This window comes from Exserohilum turcica (assembly GCF_000359705.1).
Source record: "Exserohilum turcica Et28A unplaced genomic scaffold SETTUscaffold_3, whole genome shotgun sequence".
NCBI lineage: Eukaryota > Fungi > Ascomycota > Dothideomycetes > Pleosporales > Pleosporaceae > Exserohilum > Exserohilum turcicum.
This window is the reverse complement of record NW_007360136.1, coordinates 2,519,220-2,529,061: the sequence shown is the minus strand read 5'-3', so window position 1 is coordinate 2,529,061 and position 9,842 is coordinate 2,519,220. Positions and strand designations below refer to the sequence as shown.

Sequence of the window (9,842 nt, the reverse complement as noted above, 5' to 3'; positions counted from 1 at the left end):
CTCTTGTATACCTCGCGATTGCTCCCCGGAGCGCAGCCCCTTACAGGTGGTGGGTGTTAAAGTCCCCTAGTATAATTAAGGAGGGTTCTAGAGTCTCTTTGAGTAGGCGCCTTTAGATTATTGTCTTGTTAAGCTTTTCTTTTAGGCTTTTTTTGTTATAAATGTTATATATATAGATCTTAGTTAAAGAGGAGAGTATTATAATAGCTTATAAATCGTTGTTGTTGCTAATATATAGGTTAACCTCTACATCTATGTCTTTTCTAATATAGAAGAGTGTTCTTGGCCTTAACCTCTTATAAGTAGGGAGTATTTGAGTAAAGTCTTAGTGGGCGATTGATCTAGTATTCTCGTAGGTATGTCCCTTTAGTAGCTAGGGTTCCTATATAGCGATAATCTTGGCGTTTACTTAAATAGCTAGATTTAGAGCGCTCTCTATAGTAGGGCTACTTCTATTAACATTTATTTATAGGACTTTTAACATTCTAGTTAGAAGAGGTAGTTATTACACGGGGTTGGGCAATACTTCTCTGATCTCGGTCCGGGTTAGGGCGAGTAGACTTAAGCGGTAAGCCGTGCGATTGTTATATAGCGTTATCGTGGAAAAGAGTTATAGGATTTAACCAAAAGAGTAAACAATCCATTCTATACTAAGATAGAATAACTAGTATCAATCTGTGTAAGAGATGAACTATTCTGAGTTGACCACAACGAGAGTAAATAATGAAATCCATCCATCCTTATATCCTCATTGCTTCAGTCCTGGCATCTGGCCAAGCCACTGGCATCTCTGATGCAGTTGGCATCTCCAGATGTCCTGGCATCTCTCGAGGACCTGGCATCTCCAGATGTCTCCTCTTGGCGAGATGCCAAGTCACGTGACCCCAAGCGCCCCGCGCTGATCACTTCCCTAGCGTCCTTTGACACCTTTGTTTCCTTAGGTTGACTCCGCAACCCTTTCATGAAAACCTGTTAAGAGGAATCCTTCTTGTTTGTTCGTAACATTACCTCCCCTTTTAGGGCTATCGTCTCGATACCCTGGGATATCGTTTTCCCGTGCCGTTTGTCGTGGTGTTGGCTGCATATAAGGTCGGTAGGCCCCAGGCCATCACATCCGTTCTTTTCCTTCAGCCTCCCTAACCATGCCCAAGGTACAGAAATCTCGCGTCCCTCGCCCTTATTCGTCAACTGATCAAAAGCGTGCCCGTACAGCGCGTGTGGAGCAGGAGGGGTTAGAAATGAATTTCCGTTGTAAGCGCTGTGAGGAGAAGAACCTTCGGTGCTTCGTTGAGACGTCCTCTGGCCGCTGTGCTGGGTGTATCTCAGTGGGTGCTGAGTGCAGTTTGTTTGTTTCTGAGGAAGAGTGGCGGGCGGTGCAAGAAGAGCGCGAGGAGAAAGAGCTGGCAGTAGCGCGTCTTGAGGCGCAGTTGTCCCAACAGAAACTCGAGCTCTTGGAGGTGAAGAAGCGAGAGCGTTCCTACGCTCGTCGCGACCTCGCGATTCTTGATGTTCAGGATCGTGCGAAAGAGCAGGCCAAGGAGAGTTCCGCTCCTGGTACGAATTTTCTAACAACCGAACCATTGCCATCTGGGTGCTCGGCTGACCCGGGCTGGTTACAGGCTGATTCTTCTTCTTTCGATCCTTTGTCCCTTGACTTCTTCCTTTCCTACGAGAATCCGATTCTCGCTTCCGAGGATACTTCCGATGGTACTCACGTACCAGTGACTCGCTGTTCGTCAGGTTTCCTTCAGGTTCCCAAGTGTTATGGCTCTCAGGCCATCCCTTCCACTTGACCAAGTACTTCCACTGACCTCTGAACTTTTGCAGGTCTATGATTTTCTCGACTTCGTACTCGTCGTCTTCGAGCTCTATATCGGTTGCTAGCTCGGCATCTGGAGGTGCTGGTTCCAGGAGTTTTTTGTGAAAGACAGGGTGGATTCGCATGCTTTGTGGGAGTTTTAGTTTGTAGTTCACTTTCCCGACTTCCTCTAGGATTTCGAATGGTCCTACTCGGAGGTTGTCTAGTTTCTTGCATGGTCGTTTAGTTTTCAGGTTTTGTCTTGACAAGAAAACTTTGTCCCCCTTCTTAAAGGTTAGTCCCTCAATCCTTTGCTTATTCGCGGCCCTGGATGTCGTGAGGTTCTGCTGAGCTATGTTCTTGCTTAGTTCTTCGTGCAATTCCTGCATAAGACGTGCTTTGTCTTCTGCGCCTACTGCGATACTTTCGATGTCTTTTGGGTCCCGATGAGCAACTGGCTTATACCCGTAGTTCGCGTAGTGTGGTGACCTCTTCGTCGTAGCTGACTTTGAGCTATTGTAGGCCAATTGTGCTGTCGGCAGGAGTTCAACCCAGTTGTCCTGCAGCTTGTTGGCGTACATCCGTAGGTACTGCTCCAAAGTCTGATTCGTCCGTTCCGTCTGGCCATCTGTTTCTGGGTGAAAGCTAGTCGATAGCTTCTTCTTGACTCCCATTTTTGCCAAGAACGTGTCCTAATACTTGGACGTAAACAGCTTGTCTCTGTCTGTTATGAATTCTTCGGGCATTCCATGCTCCGCTGTTAATGCTCTGGTGACTTCGTACGCGCATTCGTCTGCCGTAATAGTCTCCTCTGTGGCTCGGAACTTTGCGGCTTTGGTCAATCGACATACGATTACCAGTATCGTGTCGCAAAGTCGGCCGGACCTAGGTTCTCTTGATTTCGGGAGCTTCACTATGAAGTCCATCGTAACGCTAGTCCATGGTCGTGTTGGTGGCTGTAAGGGCTGCAACAGGCCATAGGGCTTATGTCTCTTGGGCTTGTTCTAATGACATGCCAAACAGTTGCCTAGGATATCCTGCACCGTCGCTCGCAAGCGTGGTATGGCAAACGCCTTCGCCAGTCTTCTAACCATTTCTTCTACTCCTGCATGTCCGTATTCTGGGGACTCGTGCAGTTCTTGGATGAGACTCGATCTCATGTGAGGAGGTACATATGTTCAATCCTTCGAAATCATATCCCGGTACTCTCGCTCGTCTTGTAACAATTCATCGGAGCCTTCGGCGTCGGGCTCGAATTGCCAGTTTGCGGCTTTCTCCTGCCATTGCTGTTGGAGCGTCGTGACTTGGTGAGCTATAACTTTTACTCGTACCAAGTCCGGCTGATTGTACCTCAAGGTACCGTCGGGCATCATCTTGAGTACTGCTTCGTGTGGTTCCTGGTGACCTTCTTCTCGTAGGTCGGATCTTCGGCTCAGGGCATCTGCTGCTCCATTGAGCGATCCAGCTCGGTGGGTTATCTTGAAGTCGAACTGAGCTAGCATCTCAGCCCATCGGACTTGTCGTTGGTTGAGTTTCTTTGTCGTCATGAAACTCGTCAAATTCTGGTGATTGGAAAACACTTCGATCGTGTGGGGCAAGCCTAACAAATGCACCTCCCACTGTTCAAAGGCATCGACTACTCCTAGTAGCTCCTTATCGTGAACATCGTAATTTAGCTCTGCTCCTAAGAACTTCCGTGAATGGTAGAACACCGGTCTCTATTTCTTATCTAGGCACTGCTGTGACAGTACAGCTCCGAGTGCATAATCTGACGCGTCGGTCTCGACTCGCGTTTCTCGTCTTGGGTCGTACATCTCTAGTACGGGTGCCTCCAAGAATGCTTGTTTGAGCGTCTCAAACGCTTTCTGGCATTCTTGAGTCCATTTAAACCTAATTTCTTTCTTCGTGATCTCCGTGAGAGGGGTCGTAATCCAGGAGTAGTTCCTGATGAACTTTCGGTAAAAGTTCGCAAATCCTAGGAAGGATTGCACGTCCTTAACTGTCTTAGGGGTTGGCCATTCCTGTACAGTCTGGATCTTCTTTGGATTCATCTTAACACCCTTTGTTAAGATAATAAAGCCTAGGTACTTGGTTTCCTTTGTATAGAACTCGCACTTGCTAGCTTGTAAGTACAACTTGTACTCCTTAAGCTTCCGCAGTACCTTCTTGACATGTTCGACATGCTCTTCCAGCGTACCGTTGGTGTATACCAATACATCATCTAGGTAGGCCGTAACGAAGATTCCTAAATATTCGTGGAGCGCCTTATTGATCACCAACTGAAACGTCGCCGGCGCATTCGTCAACCCGAATAGCATAACTGTGTACTCGTATAGTCCATACTTTGTCTTAAAGGCCGTCTTCCACTCGTGTCCTTCTTTGATTCTAATCCAATAGAACCCTTCGCGGACGTCGAACTTCGTAAACCACTTGGCTCCTTGGAGTCGATCCATGAGCTCTCCTATGAGTGGTAAGGGATATCGGTTCTTTACTGTGACCGCGTTCAACCGTCGGTAGTCGACACACAGTCGCCACTTCCCGTTCGGCTTCTTTACGAACAGTATTGGAGAGGCCATCAGGCCGTGTCCTGGTCTGATAAATCCCTTTTTTAAATTCTTCTAGAGGTAATCCCGCAGCTCAGCATCGTGCTCGGGCGATATAGGGTACATTCCTCCTGGGCTCAACTTAGCTCTATCTTCGAGGACGATCTCGTGATCCCAGTCCTGGTGTTCTGCTAGGTCTGTTGCTTCGTTTTCCTCGAACAGTTCTCTAAACTCGTTCGTCTGGTATTCTGTTGGTATCGCCAACTGTGGTGCCAGTCCGTCTTCCTTAGTCGCGACCTGCCGCATCCATATGACTCCTACTTTCCGAGGGTCCTTCACATAGATTCTCGCGATCTTATGTGGTGAGATCGTACCTATCCTCCCGTCCTTGGGTGAGCTCTGGATAACCGGGTTCGTCTCCTTTCGTACTCTAGCAACCTTGTGCACAGGTTCTTGGCTGAGTATTGTTTTCTTTTGCCAATCGATGGCCGGGTTGTGTTCTAACAACCAGTCATAACCTATGAGGATATCTTCCTCTCCGAGGTCCATTATGTTGATCTTCACGCGGCTCTTCCTGCCTGCCAATTCCATTGACACCGGCTTGGTTTCTAGCCTGATCATGCCGTTCCCGTATGCCATGGGGTTATCGTCGGCCAATACCACTCGCATTGGCACCTTCTTGGTCTGATGGGGTATATCGTATTTCTCCACCACTCGGGGTGAGATCATTGTTCGGGCAGCACCACTGTCTATGATCGCTGTCATCCTGTGTCCGTTCACTAGGACACTTGCTCGAAGTCTAAGATCCTGCGTGCCTACGCTCTTGACTTCCTTGAGGGTCGTTATTGGACTGCCTTCACCAGCGTGACCCTGTCCCTGGTGGCATCCTAGTTTTTTAACTGCTTTCCCCTTTTCTTAGGAAAGTATCCGTTATTGACTTTAGCATCAAAATGCGCTTGGCAGGCATAGTCGTAACAGAAAGACCAATGCATATAATCGTGGGGAACCGGTCCCGATGTCGCTGCTAATATGGCTTGCATCCGCGTCGTTGCCACCCTTGGTGTTTCTCGTCGGTGCATGCGACATTTCCTTGCCGTGCATTCTTGTGCTGATAAGGTGCTATGGTAGAAGTCGTCTACCTTCCGAGCATTCCTTCTTTGTTCCTTGTGGTAGTCGCAGTTATCTTTGCACTGAAACCAACATAGTTTCTAGTGTGCTTGCTGCTTTTCTCGTTGGTGTATGTGGCATCCATCCACTCGACACTTATTGTACCACAGATGTGTATGGCAGCAATCGTCCTCGTTATCCCTGGTTTCTTCCCGTTTCCTCAGGTGGTAGTCGCACTGCGTCCTGCAGTCGACCCAAGGTAGGCGCTCGTGTTGCTCCATTCGTTCCTTGAACGTGCGAGGTTTCGTATCCTCGACTTCGACTTCGGGGTCCCTGAAACTAGGTTGTTCGTGTATTGCTTAATAACCTATTTCTTCGCTATTTGGGCCCGTGATGATGATTCGTTCTTCGAGAGCGCAATCATCAGCCTGGTGTGTGGCGTCTCCGCACATCCAGCATAGTTGGTTTCTTAGGCGGCGTTGTACCTCAGCCCCTTCAACCCTATGGTCCGTTGGTAGTGGGTCGTCCCACTTGAAGTCTTTTAATCCTACGGCTTCTTGTACCATCTCGAAGGCTTCGTCTGACTCCTGTCGTGCCTCCTCGTACAAGTCCAGGTCACTAAGCGTGTCGTCGGGTTCCATGTCCCGTGGGTAAGGTGTTCCGCACCTAATCATCCCAATCTTGACTTGACCTTGCCTGACTTCGTTTTTTGGGCAGTCTCTGCGGAAGTGTCCTATTTCGCCGCATCGGAGACATGCTTTCTTCTCGTAACGCTTCTGGCGTTCTTCCTTGGAAAGGCCGTCTTGACCCTTTCCTCAGGCGTTCCGGTTCTTGTTTTCTTGCACCTTGCCTGTCATGATGGTGTCGCCATCTCTGTCTTTGCTGTGTCGTGGCTTCCTTGTGTTGGCCGGGGTAGGCTGGAATGAGCGCTTCTTCTGCTCGTAACGTTCCCATAGCCTATGGTCGATTCGCGTGGCCAGCTCTATTAGAGCATGAAGGGTTTCTGGTTTTTCGTGGTGTACAAGACCGTCTTTAACATTTTCCTTCAGACCGCTCTCGAACACGGTTCGCAGCGCAGCATCGTCCCAATTGATTCTTGCCTGTAGCTGTTTGAACTCTGCCGTGTATGCTGAGACTGACTTAGTCTGCTTCAAGCGAGTAATTGCCTTCTCCGCTTAGTTCTTTTCGTCTATTTCCCCGAAGATCCGTCCCATCTCCTTCTTGAAGTTGTCCCAGTTTCCGAATATTCCTTGGGTCTCGTTTTTGGTTCCGAGATTGTCTGCGTCCTTCAGGAAGTCCTTGACATAGGGTTCCATCCACTTGGCTGCCCTGCCTTTCATGTAGGTGCTTGTCACAAGGATCTTATCCTGGTCTGTTGGTACTCCGTTGTACTCGCAGTACAAGTCGATGTTGGTAAGGAATGTCCACAGTTCGGTGTGGGTTCCGTCGAACTTCTCAGGTGCCGCTATCTTGGGCTTCATGATAGACTTCTTCTCGTTCGGGGTGGCCATCAGCTGACTCGAGAGCTGATTGATCATATCCTGCATGCTGGCCATCTGCCGCTGCGTGATCGTGGCCTGTCGCCTAAGATTCCGCAACTCTCGTAAGTTTCGTGCGTCCTCGTCGTCATCTTCCTCATCACTCGGGGTCAGCATTTCGTCGTCGATTGCTGGTCGTGGCACCTGTCCGGGGCCCTGTACTGGTCCGCCGACATTGGCCTGTGATTGCGAGTGATTATGAGACATCTTGAATCTTAATTGGGCAACTGTTGGTTAATCCTTCCACAAAGGCCAATGGTGGTCAAAGTGTTACACGGGGTTGGGCAATACTTCTCTGATCTCGGTCCGGGTTAGGGCGAGTAGACTTAAGCGGTAAGCCGTGCGATTGTTATATGGCGTTATCGTGGAAAAGAGTTATAGGATTTAACCGAAAGAGTAAACAATCCATTCTATACTAAGATAGAATAACTAGTATCAATCTGTGTAAGAGATGAACTATTCTGAGTTGACCACAACGAGAGTAAATAATGAAATCCATCCATCCTTATATCCTCATTGCTTCAGTCCTGGCATCTGGCCAAGCCACTGGCATCTCTGATGCAGTTGGCATCTCCAGATGTCCTGGCATCTCTCGAGGACCTGGCATCTCCAGATGTCTCCTCTTGGCGAGATGCCAAGTCACGTGACCCCAAGCGCCCCGCGCTGATCACTTCCCTAGCGTCCTTTGACACCTTTGTTTCCTTAGGTTGACTCCGCAACCCTTTCATGAAAACCTGTTAAGAGGAATCCTTCTTGTTTGTTCGTAACAGTAGTAGTCCTAGATGTCCTAGCTTATAGGATTTTATAGTTTTAGCTATTAGCTACGTAAGGCTTGCTACAATTTACACACTTAAAGATAGTATAAACGCAAGGCTTACCTTTGCTTAAACAAGAGTTACACTTGTAGAGGCTAGTGTGGTAGGCTTCGCTGCAGATCTAGCAGGCTACTTTAGAGCATTTAGCCTCTAGGTGCCTAAAACCTTAGCATTTAGAGCACTATTTAGAGTTATTAATAACTCTTAGTTTCTCTGCTCTAAGGCTCTGCCCTAGAATACAGAGCTTTCCTCTAATAGCTCTTTGGGCTTCTTGTTCTGTAGCAAAAGCTACGCAGGCGGATCTAAAGTTTTGGTTTTCTCTTCTAGATTCTAGTGTTAACCAGAAGGGGCTGCCTACTACCTTTAGGCCTTTATTGAAGATTTCAATTTCCTCCTTTAGGACCTCTAGGCTATGGTTTGTTAGTAGTTTATGGATAACTACTTTAAACTAAGGGGTGATTAGTTAGGCTGCTTTAAACTCTGTGATATTGTCAGACTCTGAGGGGTTTCTAATCAAGGACTTGTTTTTTGGGTCACTGTGATAAAAGACTGTGATAAACTTAAGTATAGAAACTGAGTGTATTGAGTTGTTCTGTGTCCTCTAGCTGCGCGCACGCGCGCAGCCTTATGAGTGCTATTACCATTGCTTTTCTGTCTCAGGTACGCGGCTGAGTACACACACACACCAACTTTTAAGCAGAAATCTTTCATCAAAACTCGTCAATTTTCTATCAGATATAGGGGTAACACGTCGCGAGAAACCGATTTACGCCACCTCTAATGTGTGCAGCCCTCTCGTTGAGGTGCTAAAGGGGGTATTGTCGGTATTCTTGCGACGTGTTCGAAATGCGAAAATCTTCGAGAACGCACAGACCGCCCTGATAACTAATAGGGAGACTACCAAACGAAACCAAAAACAATTAAAAACACCAAATAAAACAACAAAAATCAAAAATCCTATATCTAAACGCCGAGACAGCCTAATCCCGCTGTGGCACCATATCCAACTGCTAGGACAGTCTTTGCCTACTGTGGCACAAAATTCAAAAACGCTATAACAGTTTTCTGGTCTGTAATAGCAAAATAAGTCGAAACGCCATGACAGTCTTCGCCTACTGTGGCACCAAATCCAAACGCTGATACAGAGACTGGTTACCTCTGTAGAAGCACCAAGTCGAAACGCCAAGACAGCTGCTACTCGCTGGGCACTAAGTCGAAACGAGAGAGTTACTCACTAAAACTTGAGATGAAGACTTATTAAAAATGAACGAGAGAGTTACTCATTAAAACTACCTAAGTTGAAACTTTTTCTTTTTATCCCTAAAAGAGCCCGCTAGAGGATTGCTTTGCTTTCTAACATCTCTTTCTGTTATCAAAATGCTCTTTAGCACTAGGCGTCTAGTAAGCGATAGCTATTGCTTACCTAGATAAAGGCCGAAGCACCACAGACATACTTCAAGCACAAACTCGTATTTGTAAATAAATCTAGTTAGAACGGCCTTGGCCAAAGTCTTACATAGCCTCGAGCTCACTAGACTCTAATGGAACAATAATAATAATACGCGGCTGAGTATCAGCCTCGCCTACAGTGCCCGTGCACCAGATGAGCACCATCGCCAGTTGAGCACCCCCACCACCACAACAACAAAACTTCAACGCGTCAAAACTCAACCAATATGGACCCGATTCAAGAAGCGATTGCAGAAATCGAATCGCGAGAACCAGGAGATAAATTCTCGTATCAAGCAATCGCGAAAAAGCATGGTGTAGCACGAATGACGTTGATGAGACGACACCGCGGCGAAACTAAGGCCTATGGCGTGCGCAACCTCTCCCTCCATCCACAACACGAGAAGGAGCTTGTACGATACATCGATACGCTTACCAAACGACGTTTGCCACCTACAAAGGAAATGATACAACGCTTTGCTTCAGATTTGGCTGGAAAGCCGGTTTCAGAAAGCTGGGTTGACCAGTTCATCCGCCGGCACCCCAACCATCTCATCTCTGCCCACAGCAAGGGGATGAGCAAACTTCGTTG

At 47.6% G+C, this 9,842-nt stretch overlaps 1 protein-coding gene across 1 annotated transcript; it reads right to left on the bottom strand.

Annotated features, from left to right (window-relative positions):
* Window positions 1-6,623: 6,623 nt before the first annotated feature.
* Window positions 6,624-7,193, bottom strand: SETTUDRAFT_20760 (uncharacterized protein; the record flags this gene model as incomplete). The annotated part of the gene is made up of 1 exon (XM_008028736.1): window positions 6,624-7,193. The coding sequence occupies one exon, from the start codon at window positions 7,191-7,193 to the stop codon at window positions 6,624-6,626; it is 570 nt and encodes a 189-aa protein (XP_008026927.1).
* Window positions 7,194-9,842: the final 2,649 nt, after the last annotated feature.